A 24,587-nucleotide genomic window follows, 5' to 3' on the forward strand; every position below is an offset into this window, starting at 1 on the left:
TTGAAATGAACGTCAGGTAATGTCCTGGAGATAAGAGGCTGAAAGTGTGGTGGAGTATCTGCCATCCAATTACCTGTTTCAAGTAGGGCTCCATGTCAGCCAGAGGTTTTCCTAAGTGCTTCTCTGGATCCAGGCCTGGCACACATGTGGGAAGAGACACATATGAATGTACACAAAGCAATACACAAAGACAGAAATACAAACACAAACACCATTGCAAACAGACAAACGTATGCACAGACAGAGAACGAGAGAGAGAGCGCGGTCGGATCAGCAACACAACACAGTGATTGAAGATGACAGGCAGGGAGGTTTACGGGCAGTCGCACAAACACACATGTAAACCTGCGCCCTGGATCTATTTGTTTGACTTTGCAAGTAGTGTACACAGATCTCTCCGGGTAAGGGCAACAGTTTTCAGTTGCTGGCCACAGACCCCCCCCCCCCCCCCCTCCCCCCCAATCCTTCGCCCACAACCCCCCACCCCAACAAGTTCCCTTTGAGAACATAAACTCTGGAAAGAGATCTTGTTTATTTGGCTTTCCCCTCCCCTTCCCCTGAAATGGTGCATGGAAGTGACTCACAGGAATGGGAGCGAAAAGAAGAAAGGGAAGAGAAGGGTGGTGGAGAGTTTTGTATGCATATCCAGTGGTGCCACGCTTTTAAAATACAGGCTGACTGGCCCTCAGTCCCCAGACACAAAAACAAGTAAATCCAACTAGCAGCCCGCTTCCCCTTTTGATAACATATCCAAATCCAGACCTGAGCTTAAATGAAAGATTAGTGCGTTGATAGCTCTAATTTAGGAACACTCTACATATTAGTAGGAATAAAAGGCTGAAAACAGCGAGGAGTTTACTCAGCTTGTTGAGAATTGCAGGGTTTTACTACTTTGTGACACTGAGTCCTGATTTTGTGCTCTACAGGCTCTTTCCTGAGGGCACTAAGCAGAACTCCATCTCACCCTGTCACTCCTTTCACAAAGAAAGTGCAGCCAATGATTTCCTGCTGCACATTCTTTGCTGTTCCAACAAAACACAAAGCTTTGAGTACCAGGTGCTCTCTACAAAGAATAGAACAATAAAAACATAACAGGACACGAATGTAAAATGCTATATTTTAAGAAAGCCAAGTCATGCTTGCATCTTTAGAGCAAAACACCTGACTGTTTTACAGAAATACGATGACCGCTAGTGAAGTCTCTCCTTATTCTTCATCATTTTTCTTTGCCCTTTCTGTGGTTGCCTATTAACTGATCGACATAATCATTATCAAATAACTGATGAGTAACATGACAACGATGTCATCGCCATAAAAAAAAGCTGCTGACCCAAATTATTTCTCTCAAAATCTAATATAGCTCCACTACTCCTAGACATCAGGTGATCCTGTTCATTGGCATGTTCATGTGTTTAATTAAAGGAACTAAGTTAATCGAAATGTGAGAATCTCTCTTCTCTCATGGCCTGACAGCCTCAAAGGTTAACGTGTCATCAACGGGCCCCCATGGGGAGCAATGGATGGGAGACGTGAGGGAAGGCAGAGGTGATGTGAAGGAAGGACGTCGCATCCCATCCCAGTTCATCTTAATCCCAGCTGTGTCTCTCCTCCGGGCCCCGGTGGTCCGGCACTACAGGGAGAGATGGAGGGCCACAACAGTGGGAGGGACGGAGGGCCATAACAGTGAGAAGGCGGGAGGGAAGGAGGGTGGAGAAAGTGTGGAGAGAGAATGAGCAGACCCTTATTCTCTTCCCAGGGGATCTGTGGTCTTAATTAGTGTGAGAATATCTAATCTCAACATCCTCTCATCTTAACCCTGCCACAAAGGTAATAAGGAGAGATGAAAAAAAAGCATTAAAATTCAATCCAATTTAAATATCCTCTTTAATTAGTCATGCCTTTTAACAAATTTTAATAATTGGCTCCAAATTGCTGAGGGGATGCCGCATTTTTTAATACGTTCATTAACCTCCTCACTCTTAAATAATATATCATACATGATTTGATATTTACAAGGAAAGAAGAGGATGACGGAAACCAGGAAGACAGGAGTGAGTGATAAAACGATACAAAGACGACACTAATGCGGAGGCATTTCTCCCAAGACCACTTAGCACTTGTATGAGTGTTCTCTTAATTGACGTTTCTGACTGACTTAAGGTTACTCAAACCAACTGGAAATGAGAGTAGATGCAGTGAGCTTGTACTTGGAACATACATTCTTTGCAAAGTGTTTGAGTAGCCGCCAGTGTGAGCCTTTAGCAATCTAACATCACTCATTTACATGATCTTCACATCTCTGTCTCCTCTGAACCTGTTTTACAACTTGACCTAAACCCAATTACCTAACCTCATTATGCCACATTAAACCCAAATAAGCCCACCAGAAGCTGCCATTAGTCTGTCGCCAGAGACAGCAAGATCGCACTTTGTAGAGAGAGGAGCTTTCCTAAGAGAGACTGAGAGGAATAGCTCTCCTTTAAAAGGGCTTTTTACCTCGTATTATCCTATAAAACTCCAATTAAATTCAGTGAACTTTAAAACCAGGGAGTCCAGTAATGAGGGAGAGCATTTCTTTTCAAGAACAGTGCCGACATTTAGGGTTTGAAATTAAGGAGGAAGAAAAAGTTTACCAGGAAACCGAGAGTCATTTATACAATTATGTTTTTATACCGAGGTTTAAAAAATAGTCTTTAAAAACAATCTAAAAATATAAAAACACATATAAAACACTAAAACTGCAAGCTGTAGGAGAAGTTAACCGATAAATAATAATAAAAAATGTTTTAAAGCATAGACGTGTTCTCGAAAAAATAAATCCATCTGATCTCTACAGAAAATCTTAGAAGTCACTGAATGAAATTATTTCTTTTAATGTTGTACTAATTCCTTTAAACGATCGCGATTGGGTTTTCCCATCTCGAAAAGGTTGATTCATGTAAACCCACAGCAGTGAGTTACCTATTTAATTGAAAGTGACTGTGATTTTGCTTACTGAGCCTAATGCCAAATTAAAAACTGGGAGATTCTAGATACTGTCTGAGCTGAGCTGAGCTGAGCGCAGTATCGCAGGCATCCGCAGGTTGTCTTAAGATCTGGCAGCTGACAGCTCAGCTTTAATCCTTGCCTTCAGAGAGAAAAGGCAGAGAAAATTGGATTCATGATGTGTAACATTTTAGCCTTTAAATGGATGAAATAAGCATCTCCTCCCTAGTAGGTGAGCTGCACCAGCCTTTAAACAACGCACTCAAAGACCCCCGCCAAAACAATAGCTGTTCACTATCACCTAATCTTCGCAAGACAGACAGAGGAATACAAAACAGAGAGGAAGAAAGGAGAAGAGGGAAGTAGCACAGTACAAAGGATGATAAGATTAAGGTTATATGTGAAATTTGTCAAGCTCTTATCTGAAATTCAGTGTCTGTTAGCAAAATAATGGGCAGCATGAACCGCGTAGCAATCACATCAAGATGAAATCTTTCCAGTCCAACAAATGATAGAGAAGAAACTGGGGACCAAAATGAACCTGTGGAAAATATTTTTCAGATCTAGAGTGAAACTGAACAATGTGTAATTTAAAAAACAAACAAAAAATGCAGCCTATCATTCTTAAACTATTTAAGGTAAACCTCAACCCCAAAACAGCCCAAACCATCTGCAGTAGAGAACGTCTTTTTGTTTTTAACACGTGAATTTCATAATTTTCACTGAACAGAAGAACAACAGAATCTCCAGTGCATGCCATATAATGGAAATTTAAAAAATAAATGGATTCTAATAACTGACAGCAAAGTAAAATTAGTACAGTTATCTTGGAACATTTTAATGGATGAAATTAAAAGAGCTGGAAAAGTTTATTTAAGAATTCACCAATGAACTTATTCCTCATTTAGTCATTTTTTCCAGCACATTCTCTGATTGGTTGCTTCTCTTTCTGATTTGTACTAGTACACTCAGGATATTTCAATTACTATAATTGAACAGTGGATCTGAATATGCAATTTGACTGGAAACAAAAGGTATACATACAGTATTTCCTCGATTAGGTCGAAAGGTAAAAATCCACAAAGTAGAAACCATATGTTTATTCCATTATTTTTAATAATTAATTAATTAGTGATTAATTTTGAGTCATAAAAATCCTCCCCCACACTCTTATAAACCTTCCCACTGTCTTTGAAAACCCTGTTATAACTCTGTTATTAATTTTCTAGGTTAGAAAATGCTTATTTTACTGCAAAAATAATTGAAATGTAAAAAAGAATTAAATACCTATAGAAACATGCAATGAAATTCCTGCAATATAAATTTACAGATGATGTCGCGAGTCCATGAAAGGTGCACCGTCCGGCGTGGGAATACTGTGTATGTATTTTTTAATTTTTTTAAATAATCTATTACCTATCTGTCTAACTAACTTCATCTTTGTTAGTTTCTAAACAGTCAAAGCAGAAAGCAGTTGAACCTGACGTGTGAGCAGTAAGCTAAACTTGCAGCCTGAAATCACATGTCTGTTATTGACTATCTACGGAAGAGGATTAGGGCCACTGGAAAAAAACAAAGAGAAAAAGTCAGAATTCTGACTTTGAAGACATCCCCACTTGTTTTGCTTTTTTTTTTTTTTCTGTCCCAGACAAAAGATGACAATGTGAAAAAAAATCATGGCGACATCTTTAGTCAGAGGCCCTCCATTGCACCATGTGTGAAGTTCAAAGTTGTCCATTATAACCACTCTGCAATCCAAGGCAAAATCCTGACAATGGCAGAAATTTAGGATGATCATCTCACAATGTGACTTGTATAACAACCCACAACTACAAAACAAAAAATAGGAATGCAGCACGAAAACACGCAACACCAGCACTGTGCCAAATGTAACAAAGCATGGAAAGCAATAGTGAAGGAATAACAACCATAGATCCTGGGCACTAATTCAGCAGGTAATGCCATCCTGCAATCTGCATCAAACCTGATCCTAGAGTGTGGCTTTCTAAAGTCTCAATTTGTAATGGTGCCTTCATATATAGAAACAATACCAAGCAAAGACTCTTTTTATTTACACTATCAGATACCCTGTGGCGCCATGGTACTTCATTGTGGTACAGAAAATGTCTACAAATAACATAAGTTTGTTTAAAAAAACAAATGAAATCGGTCCGGGTTAGAGGACAGAACACTTAATTTCAGGAACAACCTGCATCTTTTTACAGGGGTTGATAATCTCATATCTGATAACAGGCTCTGTTTGGTACTGTTTCTATATCTAGATGCTTTGCCAATGTAGTTCTAATATTCAAATCAAACATACAAACCATTGAGGTCTCTGATCACCAATTGTCCTTTAAATATACATTAAACTATGATAAAGTGACGAGGTGATCAGTGACAGCAAACACGTGACATAAGTTCCCTAATTCCGAGCTTAAAGGATGTGTTCGTGTGAAGGGTAAAAGTTCATGCAGAGATAAAAGATTTTCCAACAGGCAGACCGTGATTTCACACATGCCAATTATCTCTGGAGCTGAGGACCAATTAACTGCTGAACCTGTGCCCTTATACGCACATGCACTAATCAATTGATTAACTAATTACATTAATATTTAATACTAGCTTTTAGGATTTCCAATTATCCACAGTTAGCTGCAGAGACACAGCACCAAAAACGGGAATGTGCCTCCACCTTTCAGACGAATGCTTTTTTGCTCATTAGAAGCTTTAGCTGACATTCGTAGGCTCAGATCCAGTTGAACTTATTTCCCTGCCTGCAATTTGGGATCTTCAATGACTGAATTTTTTTCCCCCACCGTCAGCACACAAAGGAACACTTCCAGAGAATTCACTAAGAGGATCATCCTGCATTTGGACACCTGTCTTTTCATTACAGGGATTTATTACTAAGAAACATAAACTTCTTTAAAAGAAGACAGAAAGAAAGAAAGAAAGAAAGAAAGAAAGAAAGAAAGAAAGAAAGAAAGAAAGAAAGAAAGAAAGAAAGAAAGAAAGAAAGAAAGAAAGAAAGAGAGAAAGAAAGAAAGAAAGAAAGAAAGAAAAGGCCCCAAAAAACTCAGTTTCTTCTAGCTACAGAATATTCTAAGTTGTAGCTATCTGTGCAACTGCAAACTTAACCCTTGCCCTGTGAAAGTATTTTTCCTCTCCTCCTGGGGTTTGCACATCTTAATCCCTCCAAATCTCTTTTTTCTTGCTTTCTCTCTCACACACAAACACCAAAGGCCACCAGGTATGCCCCTCTGTCACCCAATCTCCCCCAAACAGCACACCTCACTGCACAGGCCTGCTTCCACCAAAGCTGCAATTATATGAGTGCTGCCTAAAATGCCTTGGGCTCTTGCACCCCTATTCAATTCTCTCCTTTCTAATTACCGCTGCCTTGGGACAGGTGAGAAGTCAGGGCTGATAAAATCTTTTCTTTTTACCTGTAGCCAACACACACATCCCTAAATACACACAAACACCTACAGTGGGAGGCCAAGATACACACTCATAGTCACCCGAGGTGATTTTCCTTTCTAATTATAATCTTCCAGAAAATGTTGAGAATTTGCTTTTAGAGTTAAGATGTGTTTAGAGTAAAAAGCTTGGCAGAAGCTGCAGGGTTAGAGGGTGATTGAGGTCTTTAAGGTAGGCTGTTTTGGTTACATGCTTGTCATTTTAGGAAGTTGATTGATAGCTAATATAAATGCAGACTTAGATTTTATCGAGTTACAAATGCAAATCAAGATAAGAAAAAAAATGTTGTCTGTAGTAAACACAATTATGATACTGTGAGAGAAAAATGGATTCTGACATCATCTCCACCCTGATGGGCATCTGACAAGTTAATATTATTTATTACCAATATGTCCTTTATAAAACCCATTAAAAATGAGAAATGGCTCCAGGAAATAAAGCACCAATGATGAATGGCTTGACAAGTGCATTCTATAAGAGGTTATTTGAGCAGTGTTGAAAGATATGCAGAATATCATGGACGCCTCACACAGCTCTGTGGGTCATCAGTCAGCCGTGGACCCCTTTTCGACTGATTGCTACCAAAGGTGACAACAACCACTTAACAGCACGTAAACAGTGTCTACATGATGATCTATCGCCACGAGTAGTTTGAGAGTAAAAAGAACCATTTGTAGCCATAATTATCGTTTATCACCGGCACCGTCAAAGGGGATCCAGCTGCACTGTCAAGTAGATACAGGTAGGGATCTTAACATCATATACCAGGGAAAGAAAAACTTTTTTTTCCCTTTGTCTCTCCTGTTATTCTGTAATCTGATCTTCCTATCCTCGGGCTCCAAAACAGGCATGTAGAGAGCAGGTGACACCACATTAACCTCTTCCGTCAGTGCTGAAGCAGTTGAAAAACGTAAATGAGAGGTACCAGATTTTAATCTTCGCTTCACGGACCATGTATTCTGAGCTATGCATAAGCACAGACAGAAGAGTTTCTCACATACAATGGGGACATGTGTCGCTTATTGACAGGTTGCATTCATGTACGGGGCAATCAACCGTGATTATTTCTCGACTGCCAACCTTTCCTCCACACACCCTCCTAATACAGCCGCACACTTTTCCTCAACCCTCCTCCTTCTGTGCGTCTTATCTTTTCATATTGTTCTCTGCTTCGATACTTTTGCCGCTGGCACAAGTCTTAACACCGCGGCTAAGCTGCAGATTAATGATTAGGGCATTACTCTGCTTGTCTCTCTTTTTCCCCTCTGGTTACACCTTATTTTTACTTTCCTAAAGCTCACTTATGCAAATTCTTCCTTCGGTGCCCATTCCAAACACAGCTTAACCAATATAGCACCTTGAGAGAACATAAAGAGAGCGTTCACCAGTGGGCTGAAACACAAACTCACCGAAAGCAGCAACTTTGATGAGGATCGCATGAAGGTCTGATGATATCATCTCAGAGAGCAAGGACTCTTGGTCTCGCCGCCACAGGTAGGCCAATGGCTGCAAACCAAGCCGCAAACATCTGGGAAACAGGTGAAGGGATGCAAACTGGTTAATACTGAATATTAGCCAATGTTAGAACAACTTCAAAGCCTACTTGGCTGGGCAACTCTTCATTTACGGGAAAGCTGCCACCCTGATGGGCCCACAGCACATGCTGCCACCTGCCACCGCAGCCAGCGGTTTTATTCAAGGAGAAAACACACACACGCACATATACACGCACACAAAAATCCCCCCAAAAAACTTCATCTTAAGCTGTGGCTTGTCTTTCACATAAACTCAGGTGAAACACACATATCCACAGCAGGTAACTGGAGCCAAACTGTCTGCAGACAAACGTCTACTGCTCAAGAAATGCCTGAGCTGCTTACCTATATATTTGTGTGGGAAAACAATAGCTGACTGACAGCAGGATTTGTTAATGTGAAGAGAGCCTTTGTGTTCTGCTATGTCCAGTTTATGAAAATAAAAAAAAACAAGAAAAGTAGGATAAAAGAAAAGATAAGATAAGAGTAAAAGTAATACTTGTAGGTGTCTCTCACACGAGGGAACTATTTTTTCTTTCTCGAGTAAGAGCCGTGCGTCTACCCCGAAAGGAAAATGCACTTTTAAAATGATCAAAGTCACTTGGCAATTAGGTAACCATCAGTTTCAACCATCATTTCATTTAATTTTGCTCCATAAAAACAGAACCACTTCAAAGCTAGTCTAAATAACTTGACATAAATATAATGCAGTGCATGTATGTGTGTGTGTTTAAGCAAAACTCGCCCCCGAATTTGGAGCGCAGGGAAGTAAGAATGCAGGCGATGTGCTCTTTTCTTCAGTGGACATAACAGTGTGTCTCATATAAGTTCAGGGGTGCACGTGCATGTTGAACTAACAGTGTGTTCTGGATCGTGAGTGTGCACGTGGTCAACTTACACATTCTCCACCCGGACCCTCTGGTAATCAGAGAGAATGGCCCCTACTGACACCGCTTCGACGCCCTCCTTTTCCTGTGTGGAGCAAAAGATGGAGGAAACTTAACAACAAACATTTCTTGACTTTTCCATTATAAAGCATGTGCGATGTGCATAATGTAACAGCAATTTGATGTCACCAGTCTCTCGAGGCCAAATACCCCTTTCTCAAACTATAACGGTATCCCAAAGTGTTATCTGAACAAAACCACACACACACACAGATGTAAACACAGACACACAGAGACTGAAAGACACAAAGAAAGCAGATTCCTGACAGCTCACTCCTTTCATTGGACCGCAATCCTGTGGGGATGTTTACACTCTGGTCGTATCAAGGCCTTTACGGTCCAGCCCATATCCCCTGGAGGTTTGCGCACATGGCTCTGTGACTGAACTTGCATGTTTATGCTTAGGTTTGTGTGTGTGTGTGTGTGTGTGTGTACGTATGTGTGACTGGAGGCACCAGCACCACCAAAGGCAATTGCTGGACCTTATCAGTAGTCTAGTATAAGCAGGAGATGAGAGTGTCTGGCTGCAGCCTGCATCCTGTACACCCACAGCTGGAAGATGGAACCACAGTGACAACTTGAAGTATCAGCGGAACTTTGTGTCTGTGAGTGGCATGTATCTTTAATACTGCTAAGGGCTAATCTAATTGCTTTTCATATCATATTCATATTTCAGAAACAGTGAGACAACTATGCACTCGAGAGATACTGACACAGCCTTGAGATGCATTCAATCTTCTTACAGAAAAACAAGCTTGATCTGGAGTGACAAATACAAGCACACACACACACTTACACATGCACGCAAGCAAGGGCTACATGCTGACGTGCATACATACAACGAAATAAAGGCACAACCTCCGTCTCCACCTAAATGCCCCTCCCCTACTCAAACCCACCTGCAGATTCATTAGAACATTACATGGGCTGTAATTAGAATAAGAGGCAGGGGTAGAAGCAGTGGAGGGATGCACAAGTCTCCACTAAATTACCTTGTAGCCGTTATCAATTTCCCTGGCTACTGGTCCTTAAGATAAACCCCCCCACCACCACCACCACACACACACAAAGACACAAAAACACACACCCCTCCTTCTCCCTGTGGTCCCTTCCTGCAATTTTTCTCTGCCTGATAAACATGCTGATTAAAGCGAACAGCGTGTAAACCTTTGATACTTTCCTAAATGAAATCCATGCCCTGCCTGGGGCCTGATGCTGAGCTGAAACGCACTGTACCTCACACACGCAAACACACACACAGCTCCACAAAGGCGTGCCAGCTAATCAGATAAAGGATGTGCTCTGTGTGTGTGTGTGTGTGGCTTTGCGAATGTGTTTAGCAGAGAATGTGAGGAATAAAAGTGATGCTAAACACATACCACAAATAATCCTTTGACCTAAAGTTAAACACAAAGCGATCTTAAGAAGGCATTCAGCACTCCAGTATTGTTTTCTTTTTTTATCTCGCCAATCTGTCCCGCACTGTAATGTACATTTATAGTCAATCCCATTGCCCGGTGACAGTAATTAAGTCAGACTGATAACATTTCAGCCCAGCACAGAACGAAGGGGGCTGCAGGCAGTGCCATGTAATTCTAGGTAAGCCTCAAGGCCAGCACTCTATTCTAATGCAATGATAACCTTTTCCCTAAATGCAACTGTCACTCCCTAAAGAGGCAAATTAGGAGGTACAGAGTGGGATAAGAAGAGACACAAAGAAAGACGAAAAGATATCCAAATGAGAGTGTTGAAGAAGTGTGCTACATCAACACCAATTTGGTCCCTTGACTTTAAACTTGCCAGGACCTGACAGACTATCAGAGCATCAGAGCAACAACAAACAGCTTCGTCTCGCATTTCTGTCTCTCTGTCTCCCTCTATCTTGTTTCTCTCAGGAGCAAACTGTTGTAGGTACTTGGACCTCTGAGGGTCAACCTGACTAATTAAATGGCTTCACTTTTCTTTTCCATTCAGCCTTACAACCAGGCACACTCGCCACTAATGACAACACAAAAAAAAAATTCTCACACATCCCCTTGTTTTCAGTGGAGATTCTAACTACTAGACCATTTGGCAACGGCTTTGGGAAATGATTATTTTTGGAAGTGGTAATGTTTTTGTCGCTATTATAGCCACCGCCAGGAGACAGGCAGGAATGAGGGGGCAGCTAATGCTGCTCTGGATGTGATTTTATAAATTCTAGACATATTTTCTCATCCTCTGTGGGAGGAGGTAGGATAAATTATTGTGAAGAGGGGGTATATGTACATATAAATCTAAACTGATGGATATTATGGGAATTGTTCTATGTCTATTCATGACGCCATAAAAAAATCCAAACTTTTGATTTTATAGTAGCTGAAAAATTTATCAAAATGGTTTATAGTGGAAATATTTGACAAAGCGACTAGGTAGCTCATGAAGCACAGTATAATAATAAATAATAATAAAATCTTTATGAGAGCTATCTGGCTAAACGATGTTTTGACTATATTAGAGGTGGGATCTGGGTAACATAATGATAAATCAAGGCAAAGGTCATGAAGAGGCCTGTGACCTACAAACCACTTCTCTTCCTCAGTGATTGTTGGCACAAGATCTAAAGAAAGAACTCCCTCGCTGCCCTGATTCAATGTCACTCTTCTTTTTTCAGCATTTAATGACCCTTGTTCATAAAAGGAAGCCTCACCTGATCCAGGACCTGAGGCCCTGTGTTATCTCATGCCCAGAGCAGGACTAATTCTCGCATGGTGCTGTGCAACAGTGCAACCCCTCAGCAGCTCCGTCAGAGGCAGACTAAACAAAAGCCTGGCCTGGCTTCCCCTGTCCTCTCCGGCAGGCAGAAAAGCTATTAATGAGGATCTATGGCCCAAAGCAGTGGAAGTCCTTAGTCCCCCCAGCCATGTCCATCAGGGTACTTAGCCCCATGCAGTCATTAACTTCTGTTACTAATTGTCAAATTCATTAAACTAATCCTTCCCCCACATCCGGATGTCTCCCGTGGAAATGGATGGAGAGGGCTGAGTTATTAAGATGTCAGCTGTGGAGAAGATTAAGGCCAGCAGACATGCTCCACAAAGAAACGATACGGCCATTAAACTCTATATCAAGGTAGTGTGCGTGATATACTTTGTAATTATATATACATTCATCTTAGTAAGGGAGTGAAAGACTGCTTCAAATGTATTCACAGTCACAGACATGCCTTTGGTAAAGATATGTATCTGCCTCAAAGACAAAAAAAATCAACTACAGAATTCAGCTATGATCTCAGCATTAAAGGTACTAACCCATTCCACATTTTCATTCAGGGTAATATTCAACATTCAAAGCCATTAACAGCAACTAAAGCAATTAGAAAGCCATAAAATATTAAAAATTCAATAATCATATTCATATGGAATACATCAGAACCCTCATTAACTCGCTCTCAATGGCTGTCACAATGAGGTCTTAATTATACACCCTAACAATACAAAGCTCCATTTTGCAAAATGGTAGGTTTCCAAAATGCCCGATTGAGTCTGTTCTGACAGCCAGGAGTCCAGAGCAGGCAGATCTCAACTATTATTGACACCAGGCCACACGTTTCCTTAAAATATCCGCTTTTTATCAAGTCTAAACCTGTTGACACGCTCACTGTATAATATTACTGCCTGGTGTATGCAGCATTCCTGTCTGTGATAGCAGGAAGGTGGGGAAGTCGACAAAGTGGGGAAATTAATTAAAGTGGTTCGAATGACAGTTTGCTCAAGGGCACCAAGGTGCCATTACATGCTCTCCATTGCTGCAATCACACTGTCACATCGTCACCGTGCCTGACCCCAAGACCTCCAATCCCACCCCTCCTCTTCAACATTTCTTTCCCCTCTCTGTGTCTTCTCTTCACCCCTCTCTTCCTGGATCCATCAAGTAAGTGACTGGATGCGACATGGTTTTAATGTTCTCTGCATTAGCTCTGGGCCTGTTCCAGCGTAATGGGATTGTTCTCCCTTGTTCACCTGCATGGAAGGAACATGGGGAGGGGTTGGACCCTGTTGTAGTAGCTCAAATAGATGTCATACAGGAGATGGGGCTCGCTAGGGTCAAGCGGTTGTGTTTAATGTAATGTAGACACAGTCTTGGGGCGTGTTGGGCTGTCCTGACAGCGTAGACATGCCAAACTGACAGGAAGCTTAGTGTGAGCTTAGTAGGAGGAGACACTGCTTATTTGTTGTAAATCAGCTTCCTCATTGTCATTCCAACGAGACTGTTAAACTCCAAGGTGACTCCAAGAGTTGGTAAAGGAGAAATGGGATGCTGAATGGTGCACACAAGGCACAGGATATTCTTAATGATCGTTTAAATTAAGGTACACCCAACGTTCACAAAATCATATTCTGCTTATACAGTACATACTGAGTCTCAAACAACAGGTATGGTGTCTGATCCATCAAAACAAACAAAACGGACACGCAGGCTTAGCGAATGTTTTTGTAAAACAAACATCGGCAAAATCTCGTTCTGAAAGGCTTTCAGAGACATTCCCTTCGGTAAATTGGCGGAGCTCTGCATCTAAAACAGCTGTTGAAAGACAGGCTCTTCCTTTGTGTTTGAGGACGGTCTGGCAAGATGACTCAACACGTGTCAGTCTTCAACCATATAGAGTGGTGGAATAAGAAAAACAAAGTTCTCACAAAGCCAGCTGTTCGCAAAGCCAAATGCCCTGAACGGTTCCTGAGATGATGCAGGTCATAGTTACGAGAAGTGTGGAGAGGAAGCAGACGAGGGGAGAGTATTATCCTCTGCTGAGGCCACTGTGCAGGTGTGACCAGGCAACAGAGGATATGACATGAGGCATTGTCTATTTAGCACGATGAGTGAAGGACGCTTATCAGTCGAAAGCCAAAGAAATGTGATGAGTGACAGCGAAGTGTGCACTGATTAGGGTATGGGGAAGAATGAAAAAGAAGCTGTTTTTATCCACGAAGGTACTAATGCTGCTTTTTATGGCTGAGCATGAATTTTTTCAGTTTCCCAGCCTTAAGTTTACACATACCCACACGGACACACACACACACACGGACACACACACACACACACACACACACACACACACACACATGCACAGTCTTTAGTCTTGGATAGTGATTCATTTACAATGACAGAGCTGTTTTCAGCAATAGAGCCTGAGCATAAATATGCCATGCCGCACAGCTGGAAAATGTAGAAATTCATCAGGGTTAAAAAGTAGAGAGATTAACGTTTCACGAGTTTCCTCTAAGATATATACGGTTACGTAAACACAGGCCCCGCCAGTCATCAGGCAGGGAGGGAGAGGGCCTTCGCCAAAGCAAGCACAAAGCCCTGGTTTCAGCAGGCCAAGGACAAGGAGGCTTTCCATATCAACACACATGGAAAACTAAATGTCGGGAAGCACCAGTGAGACAGGTTGTTTATCGATGTATGGTATAACCATGAATACTTGCAATTCAAGAAAACAAGTTTAGTCGTTAGTACTTAAAATGCAATACTTTATTTTTTGTAGACCACATTAAATAAACTGTCAGCCTTTAACTTTAAGTTGATTCATGATTTTTTAGGATTTTTAAATAAAACCACTGTGATTTCATGCAAAAATTAAATTGAACTAAACTAAATATTAAACATATAAGATATTCTCACTTATATCATGAGTGAAGTCCATAAGGTGTATCCATACATACGTAATGTCGATGTATCCACACTGGCCCACGGAGACAAGAAGACAAGAAGACACACACACACACACACACACACAGCCTAAAATGTAAATGTTTTTCTGGTGAGGTCAGAATCCAGGCTCTTGGCATTTTGGCTCTTCTGCCCTCCGTCTTACATAGTTCCAACAGACGTCATGCTCCCCCAACACACGCGCGCACGCACAAACACACGCACGCACACACACTCCCCAGAGAGAGACCAGAGAAAAATATTGCTGTGATGCTGGTTTAACCCACTCTCCAGACTCCAGACAGTGTTTTTCTACGGCTGGTTATGACTTTAGCTGCGGGAGGTGATGGGGCCTGCCACAAATATTTCTTGAGGGGAATGGTTCACAAAACAAAACATAAAAGCCCTCTTAATTTCTGAGTAGATGAATGGCAGGGAGTTGAAAGACTTGACACAATTCCTCAGCTGTCAGTTCTGAGGCAGACAGAGTTGGGCCTGACTAACTGTTGATACTGGTGCATTTAAAAGGTTTTATTGAATCTCCTCCACAACTTGCGTTTTTCTTACAAGGTTGGATCCTTCATATTTTATGATATCTGGAGAGTAAAAACAACTCGACTGAGTCTGAGGAAGGCATGTAAAGCTTAGATTAGATTTTCAGACAAAGCTAAAAATTTGAGGTTTTTAAAGCAGAGAAGAAATTGTTGAAGATGTAACAATAGATCTCTGATGATGAAGCAGAAATTGATTTGCAAAAGTCATTCAAAGGCATTTTGAAGAAGGCATGCCAAACAATCACAGTGACAAAAAAGAGATAAAAAATATTGTTTGCCAGGACTAGAAAATTATCACAACTTTTTTCTTAATAAAAAACTGAAACAAGGAATCATATGAACACACTTTGTATAATCCTTTACATCAGCGCATAACATTGAAGCAACAGCTCAAATGCAATAACCTTCCGATACAGCTACAATTCATCCAGTATCAAAATAAAACAAAAACAAAAAAAAACACGCACGTTTCTCATTGAACAATGTTCAACAATGTAGTGGTTTGTGCCCTCGGCAAGTCGAGATAAGGCTATCAGCTTCCATCATCGCTAAACAAGATTGAGCAAAGTACATTAAGCAGAAAAATACAAACAAATTACAAAGGCTTGAGGCTTGACTCTTTATCTAATGTTTGTGGGGACTGCTAGCGTCAGTTGGTGGGAAATGGGCCTGCATCTAATAGATCCTGTCCCACCACTTCCACACGGCCCGCGAACAATACACAGTGCCATTATCCCAGAGCTAATGCTATCCTTCCTCATGTGCAAAACAAGTCTGCAATCTCAACCTCACTGCCACTGAGCCGACCAACACAAATACAAGCATCTCAGGACCAAAGGAAAAGATAACAATGGTTATCGCAAAAAGAGGCAACACCGAGAGACAGCTGTTTGAAATCTGTCTGAAATCCACACTTTAACATGCTGTGCTGCATCTTAAAGTTAGGAACTGCAAACTTTGCTGAAACGTAAGAAAACAAAACGGTCACCAAAGTGATTATCCTTTGGTTTGAGGCTGCTTGCGAGCTACTTCCAGTAACACCATTTAGAGGTCTCTCAGCACCACAAACAAGCTTCAACAAGCTTGCATTAGCTTTGTTATTGATCTGATCTCCTAAACCCTCGCTGTGACCCCAGAGGTCATGATTTATGTATTAAGCAGCTTTTTAAAGAAATCCATTTTCCTGTTGAGCCCCCAATGTACGTCTAATGCGGCACCATGCCAGTAATCAGAGAAGGGCTGTGTGTTTGATTTTGGGCCCCCCCCCCTTTCATAGTTCACACTCCTCCTGAACATCTTGTCTCACAACACCTCAGCTGCCTAATCAATACTACAAAGATACAGAGATTCCTCCGCCTGCCTACCAGCCAGTCTGCCCTCCTCTTCCTTTCTGCTCCATTCTTTCTATTATGTCTCAGTCCTTTTCCCTTCTTTCCTCACAGCAGGATGCACCTCCATCAGGGAACTTGCAACAAGGCAGTGCCAGGCTTCTGAAAGTGCGACGACAGCACAATGGAGACAGAGATGTAGAAGAGAGAAGGAAGGAGTGAGGGAGCGGGAAAGAGGAATGAGACAGATTGTTTGGACTTGTGGACAGGCTGCTTCTGCGATCCCAGAGGGCCCCACTCTTGTCTGCTGATGTCGATAATGGCGCGGCAGTAGTTACTGAGGACGAGGGGGGAATGTCTATGTAACAATGGTCAGGAGAAACGGGGAATAGGGGGAGAGTGTGCGCAAGTTTAGGAGAAAGATTAGCTCACTAAAAACAAGGTGTTCTAACACACACCAATGGAACAGAATGTTTCATCTACAAAGGCCAAAGGTCTCAATGCGCCTTCCCAGGACTTTTCTCAGACATCTTAAAAAAAAACAAAACAACAACAACAAAAAATACACACACACACACACACACACACACACACACACACACACACACACACACACACACACATATACTGGCTTGTTAAAAAAAAAAAGGGGGAAAGCTGGATCTTAACTGAACTGTCTTATAAAAATAATTAATTAATTAAAAACATGTTTCTGAAAAGTCGAATGCATTAGAGGACAGGAAATTGGATTTGAAAGTAACATTTCCATCGTTCTCAAAGCAGGGTCTCAGTATGACAGAGATGTCACAGCGCTGCTAATTAGAGCTGGCAGAATAGAACATGTGCATAGATATCATCTATTGTTCCTCATCACTCTAATGAGCTTAAATGTCTTTGTCTTTATTCATCAGCTCAAAGGTTGCAGAGTTGCTGCAATAGAGTCATTTTCTTTTTATAAAGTATCTATTACCATATCAAGTGACTGAAGCTACAATTACGCCTTTCCAAAACTCAGTGCCATATAGGTTGTTCTATTTCTGAAGGATCTTTGTGTTGTAAAATGGAATTAACTACTCATAATTCAAAACATCTACTTGTGGCTGAGGGTGACAAATAAAGTGCATATGGATTGTAGTGAAAGGACTACAGTGCTGAAAGAGAGGCAGAGGTGTGCACGGATGACAGCGATAGACCTGTTATCATGTAGCACAGGCCTGTTTTGACCTGACCTTGAACACACAAGCACGTACGCACACACACACAAACACACACACACACACACACACACAAGCTGGGTCACAGGGAATAAAGAGCCACTGTGTCAGGTCACAGAGCACAGAGAGAAGGATAAAGGAATTGAGGGATGTGATATGACTAATATGAGGGGTTTTGCAGGCCTTTGGGGGAACTGGCTTTACAGCCAGGGGTGACTGACACTGTTGATCTGTATCACACATGAGAGCGGATCACAGCAGAGGGGAGCAGAGTAGCCACACAATGAAGTATGGACACACTACCTATGAAATCCACAAAAAAGCACACTTTTACAGGAGTTGGATTTTAATTCTTAGCAATAAATACAAATGTTGCGCTTACAGAAAAACATCTTTATGTAAACTTTATATTCTAGTGTCGTTTGAAAGCATTGTTGAGAATGAAAAGATGTCATTTCTGTGAAAATGCATTCTCAGCTGTATATACGTAAAAGTGCTCCACCAAAACTTATTTCTCCCCCTCAAAGAGCAGGTTCAAAGATCAGCACCTAGCAGGATGGGCTTGCATGCATGTTGATCGGGTTACACACTTCAAAGAAGCACAGCTATACACAGCCAGCGATGAGAGCAAAGGGGGCCAAGGATAGGGCCACATTGTCATTCTGCTATTATCAGTACTGCCAGGGAATGGATAGCTCATTTTTTCTATTACAATCGGGCTTTTTTCCCCCTCTGTCAACAAAGGTTCTGAAGAATATGATCTCTTCCTTTGAATCTTTCGAATGGCTTCAAACATTCTTAGAGGCCAGTCTGTATAGATTATGTTTGGTTTGTCAGCAAACGGGAACGATCCATAGATGGCACTGTTGGCTCATGCTACGAGTCAGACACTAGCACTGCAAAACGGGGAGGAGGAAGAGAAGAGAATCCACTTAAAACTCATCAACTTTGGATCTGAGGAAAAAAAATCTTTCATCTATGCTCAAGTGTCATTTGCCAAATATAATCTTGTAACTTCTAATTAATTCAAACTGTGAGAAAGAATCTTTCAAAATATCACACTTTCCAAAACAGAACACATTTTTTCATGCTAAAACTGTTCTTTTCCAGCAATAGTGATTTAACAGCTCATTATCAAAAGCTGTGTTTTTTTCCCCCCTCCTTTTACTCCCCCCTCCATCAATTCCTTCACTAATCAACAACACTAAAAAGTTTATGGTCAAAGAAATATGTTTTTTTTGTCTATTTTTTTAGAAATAAAGAAAAAAGAAACAAACTGAAGATCTACTCAACTTGATGGAACGTAACAGAATTTCTAAGACGATATTTGAGATGACACGAGAGAGTTTGGGAAGTTTAAAAATACACTTCAAGTTAAATAACTTACTATTTCAATACAGTACATAATGTGGAACTGTGGTACAAGTTAGTCACTCATTGAAAAATTAACTTTCGAGAGCACTAACTTGAAATTTGAGATTAAAAGATTGTATTCTTATGGTTGCCATAACTTTACGGATGAGAGGAAACCTGTTGTTTATGGTCCAGGTCTGCTGATGACAGAGGAGTGTGAGGGGTGCGCTGGGTGACCAGTGGAGGTCTCCCAGCCTGGGAGGGCCTCATTGGAGTAAAACTGCCCTGATCTATGGCCTGTCGGACTGGCGAGGTCAGACGAAAAAACCCTGGAAATGGGAAATTAGCAGCCCTATGCAATTAGAGCCCTGACCACAGGCAGAGTGGGCATACTGCATCACATTCCACAACGCTGTCCACTACTTGACTCACAAAAGAGGTAAATACTGAGCTGTGTGGATGTGGTTGTACTAATAAGATCAAAAGCTCCAAAAATCAAGAACTTGCCCATGTAGCTGCATGTGAAAAGATTTCTACTGGACACGGCAAAGGAAGTAAGGAAGTAAGGTGAAAATGCCTTCAGGCGGACTGGCCCCTGCCACTAAGGCAGTGTAGGGCCTTAAAGGAGTCAGATGAACATGTCTCCACACATACCTGCACAACGATTCACGCATACCTCTGTCATATACACCACATAAAGCAGAATCCCATTTCAACAACAAAGTCCCATCCAGCATCCCATAAGAAGTGCTTAAATGTTGATGCTGCCAGCTAAAATAAGAGGTTGTGTGGGGATAAAGTGTTACACAGGATCAATCCCACACGGTGTTTGTGCTGACAGCAGGGAGAGCCTTTGCTCCTGTTGAAGCATGTGTCCATGTAGCCTCCTCATGGCTGCAGGCGGTCAGGTAGGCAAGCAGTGCCAGCAGTGTTCTAAACACACATGCAGTTATCTCAAACCTGTCAGTCAGCCACCCCGTACCTGGTTGGACCACCAAGGCCTCATACATAATTTGCCATCAAATGAATATTTTCTCAGAGTCCTGTCAAAAGTGGTATTTGATGAAATATTAATTTGGTGATTAATTTTTGCATCTGATCTTCTGTCAAGTGAGATAAAAAAAAGAATGGAATTTTTCCTGTGAAGCCATTGTTCAAGGGCACCTCTCTCCAACTTTGCCCATAAAACATTGATTAAGTGATCCAACAGCCACACTATTATTCCAGAGTAAAATAAAAGGAAAACATACCTTATTTTCAAAGGAAAAATTAAAATATGCTAAATCAGGCAGGCTAAAAGCACTATATGGGCTTTTTAGTCTCCCTGGCAGTTTGCAATAGGAACTAAGAACCGACTAGAAAGTTCAACTTCAATTTCTCTTTGGGAATTAAGGAAGCGCAAAAGCAACACTATGTGGATTTTTATTAGAAAACAGCTGAAAAGTCAGCACTCATTACAGTATAGAGTGCTTTAGTACACCCGGCATGAAAAGGAAACATTAAAAAAGCCTTTTTAGGAAAAGGACTTTCATATTGTAGCAAGACAATAACAAACCACATAATCATCATGTATTACAACAATATGACTCCACTGTAAAAGAGTTTGGGTGCCTGCAGTGTAGACCTGTCATCCACTGAAAACACTCAGCAGATTATAAAACACTAAACTACAACCAAAACTGTCAAGCAGTAGAAATCTTACTTCAAGCAAGTAAGCATTTTACACAGTTACCTTAATGTCTTTGGAAGTTGCACTCTACAGATAAATCAAGAAAATGAAACAATATTTTTGTGTGTGGAAATAAAATGTCATGGGCTCCTAAAGTATTAAGGCCTCTTGGCCGGAGGACATGGATTGAAAATGCACATCCGGGGTAATAAACTCTTCTGGCACAGATGCCTACCTTCACAAGGTGCAGCAGCTGATAAAGGTCCTCTACCTCATCTCCCTCTGTCTCTCTGTAGTTTCTGCTAGTGTCCAGGCTGGATCCCTGGATGGTGCGTCTATATAGAGGTAAGTCCATGGCATCGGCATACAGTTCTATAGCCTGGTGGCCCACCGTCTGGTACATGTAGCTGTCCAATTCATCTAATGCACGAAGGAAAATGAGTTACAACCTGTGCCTGATGAGAGCCTTAATCGTGTCTGACAAAAGGGATTTCACTGGATTATGCACAAGAAGTGATGGTGCAATTCCCTGAGAAATAACTGACATTAAATATCTACCTCTACAGCTCTACAATTAATGAATACTATATTAAAAATGATCTGACTATATGTTTTTATTAATACAATGCATTGTATATTCAAGATACCACACGTTAAAGAAATAATTTTTTAAATGAAAGTAATTTAAAACAAAAGTCTGAACAAACTTAACTGAAAGTTTCAAGTTTCATCATTTTTGCAGCAGTGACCTAAAAACTTGTCCCGGTGCCTCAGAGGTCACAGGTGCAACTTCCAGATGGACACAGTAAATTTGGATTGGTGAAGTGAAAGAGCAGCACTTGCACCTTCCTCATTAACACCACTTATATGCACTTCAAAAAGGCCCTTAAACCCTAACTGCTCCAGAGGAGCTGCTCAGCAGCCAATATAATCCTGTGCCACTCGGTCAGGCTTGTACTGGGCCGCTTCCAGGTGTTAATAAGAAACTATGAAAACATGCACTAGGGATGCATGAGACTGGAGAGTGAAAAGCAAAAACTAGAAATGCGCAAAATTCAGTAACTAAGCAACTGATTTTTAGTTCCGTGTTGCTACATATATACAAGTGTGGCTCCTCACACATGCACATAGGCAAGAGAGTGACACGTACTATAGTTTATAATCAAAGTTCAAGTTAGTTACAGTTATAACAAACTCTTCCATTTTAGCTTAAAAGGTGAAGCAGACTTGGATAGTTGGGAAATGGCACTATAGCTTAGTGTATGAATACAACTGAACTGAACTAAACTGGAAAACAATCCCAACAACTCAGGCCACTTATCATAGTTAGGCCAACATCTTAAATTATACCAGACAGATAGAAACCAAAGATTTCCTTTGGGAAAGCACTCAGTGTGAGTATGGAGGAAAAACTCCTTTTTAACCTCAAGAGACCTCCGGCAGACTTAGGGAGGGCAGGCATCTATGCGAACCAACTGCAAGATCTGGGCAACTCCAAACCATACAGAGCACCCGCTCCAGTATTTCAATCACTAAAAATAGAGAATACTTTTCCAGAGCCCTATTTAGTGATATTAGCAAATATCAATAAAAGTAAAGTTCATGAAGTTGTTCTTCCTCATGAAAAGTTCTTCCTCAGTAAATTTTAATTCCTCAGGATTAACGTGTTCAAAAATACAGGAAGTATCAATTTTAGACAATAATGCTGTAGTGTAGGCTATACTGGACAAGGAAGAATAACTGTAAAACACAGGGGAGAAGTTTAATTAGAGATACATAATTTTAAGTAAGTTTACAACAAAGAAAATTAAGTCCCATTATTGAGAAGAATTTTAGTTAAGTACTAGAGAGAGCTTTGCTGTTGCATTAGATAAATAGAACCTGTTAATCTGCAATTGGACATGTTGTTTCTCTTCACATTTCTTTCAGTTATACAGATTAATGTGTTGGCATTAGACACAAAATACATATTATATGGGCATACACTATAGTGTGAATAGGGAATTCTTGTAAACTTCTTCTAGTATATTGTGGGTAAATGTTTTAAATGTATTTAATCATTAACTTACTTTTGAAACTATTCAAATATTTTTGGCCTACTTAGCATTCCATAAATGACTCTGGTTATTTTAAACACTAATATTTGAATATTTCATTTGTTAAAACATCAAATCAGATCAAATATATGTAAGGACACAGCACACAAACATGCAGTTCAAAAGTGAAATGATCAAATATTTAATTTATGTACAGTTATTGGGAACGGAAGTGCAGCTGGTTGGCCCATATAGCAAAGCCAGCTCCAGCCAGCTGCTGGGGCTTACAGGTTAATCCCAGGAGCACGTTTTACTCACCTGTGTGAGCAGGGCGCAGGTTGGCCAGAGCTACGATCCGGTGCCCAGCAGCAACACACTGCATCATGTTGTAGCAGCTGTCTTTGCCCCCACTGGAACACAACATAATAAACAGACACAGAGGCTAAGCTGACACACACATTATCATGGGTGCAAAGTTTAGCAATGTGGGAATGTGGTGCACCATATTTAATATCCAGGGTTGGAACACAAGGTTGTGGATGTACCGGGTGAGTTCTGGTGCACTACTCTCACAGCATGTTACAGCCACTCTATGCCACTCTTTCATTCGTCTTCAAACCCTTAGGCAATAATTCTACACCTGCATGGGTGTCATATTCTTGGTTTGAATTAACTCATATAGATACATCAGCATCCGTAGCTTACTGCTCTGCAAGCACAAATCATCAGTGACAGACCTGTGTGACGGTTAAAGCGGCAAGCTGCGATTACCTTATTAACGCAACCACTTTCATCCTGTTAGATTTCGTTTTTGAGCCTAAAAGCACCACAAGTATTGACTACAATGTGATAACACCGCTTAGCAACCGGCGAGCGTACACAAAAACATGTGGAAGCCAGACTTCCGGGTTGTTAAAGGACCCTCGTCATTCGACTGAGGTGCCCTCTAATGTGCCTGACAGAAAATCCGTAACACCGCTCTCTTTCTTACTTACATTATTGAAATGTAAGGTTTGTTAACAGTTGCTCCTTAATAATTCAAATCTTTAAAAGGAAAAGGAAGTATAACGGTAGTTGTTCAACCAATAGTGGATAAAAGATATTACACTGAAAGACACCAAGAAAAGAAAAAATAAATAAATAAATAAATAAATAAATAAATAAATAGATGTTATTTATGTGCTTAAAGTGCTTAAAAGAGGGTAGTGCTGAGGGATATTACCAAGCCTGTTGGTCAAAGGTTTATACTCTGTATGTTCAGTTAGTGCTGCATATTCCCATCACAGTGCAAAGACATGCAGCAAAGACTTACTGTTTCACTGTGTTAGGTGCTTCCAGGGTGTACATAAGTTACAAAGAAAGAGTGTGTGTGTTTTTTAAACATATGTGCAATGGCATATTATATATATATAAAAAAACGAGTTTGACACGTCTACTTTTTTAAAGATATAGCTGAAAAAACATTAAAAAAAGGTTTATTTACACTGTTGCTACTGCTTGCTGTATTATAACGTAATCAAAGTGGATAGGCACTGCAACTCTATTGACACGCATCCTTTGCCTCTTGTGTCTCAAGAGAGGGCCTAAAGTCCATGCACTGGTATTCACACACAGGTTGCGCTTTCCTCTGAGGGAGCCCTATTTTGCTCAGAGGAAAGCCTTTGATGCTCCTTTTGCTCTCTGTTGTTGTGCCAGAGCAGAATAATTGCACTGCTTTTGTGTGCTTCCCTCACCTTCTACCCTTAAGCAGGCCAAAGGCAACTGATTCTGTCTGAGTGTACAAAATTGAGAG

General features: G+C 40.9%; 1 protein-coding gene across 1 annotated transcript in view; it reads right to left on the bottom strand.

Annotated features, from left to right (window-relative positions):
* The window catches only part of dph6 (diphthamine biosynthesis 6), a 57,229-nt gene extending 32,855 nt beyond the window's left edge, over window positions 1-24,374 (bottom strand). Inside the window, exons 1-6 of the mRNA XM_026152162.2 lie at window positions 23,567-24,374; window positions 23,114-23,205; window positions 20,995-21,179; window positions 8,902-8,975; window positions 7,878-7,996; window positions 74-135 (exon numbers count right to left, since the gene is read on the bottom strand). Of these exons, the coding sequence (XP_026007947.2) occupies window positions 74-135; window positions 7,878-7,996; window positions 8,902-8,975; window positions 20,995-21,179; window positions 23,114-23,205; window positions 23,567-23,589 (555 nt within the window). The 5' untranslated portion in view covers window positions 23,590-24,374. The remainder of the gene's footprint in view (window positions 1-73; window positions 136-7,877; window positions 7,997-8,901; window positions 8,976-20,994; window positions 21,180-23,113; window positions 23,206-23,566) is intronic.
* Between the last annotated feature and the right edge of the window lie 213 nt (window positions 24,375-24,587).

This window comes from Astatotilapia calliptera, chromosome 19 (genome assembly GCF_964374335.1).
Source record: "Astatotilapia calliptera chromosome 19, fAstCal68.1, whole genome shotgun sequence".
NCBI lineage: Eukaryota > Metazoa > Chordata > Actinopteri > Cichliformes > Cichlidae > Astatotilapia > Astatotilapia calliptera.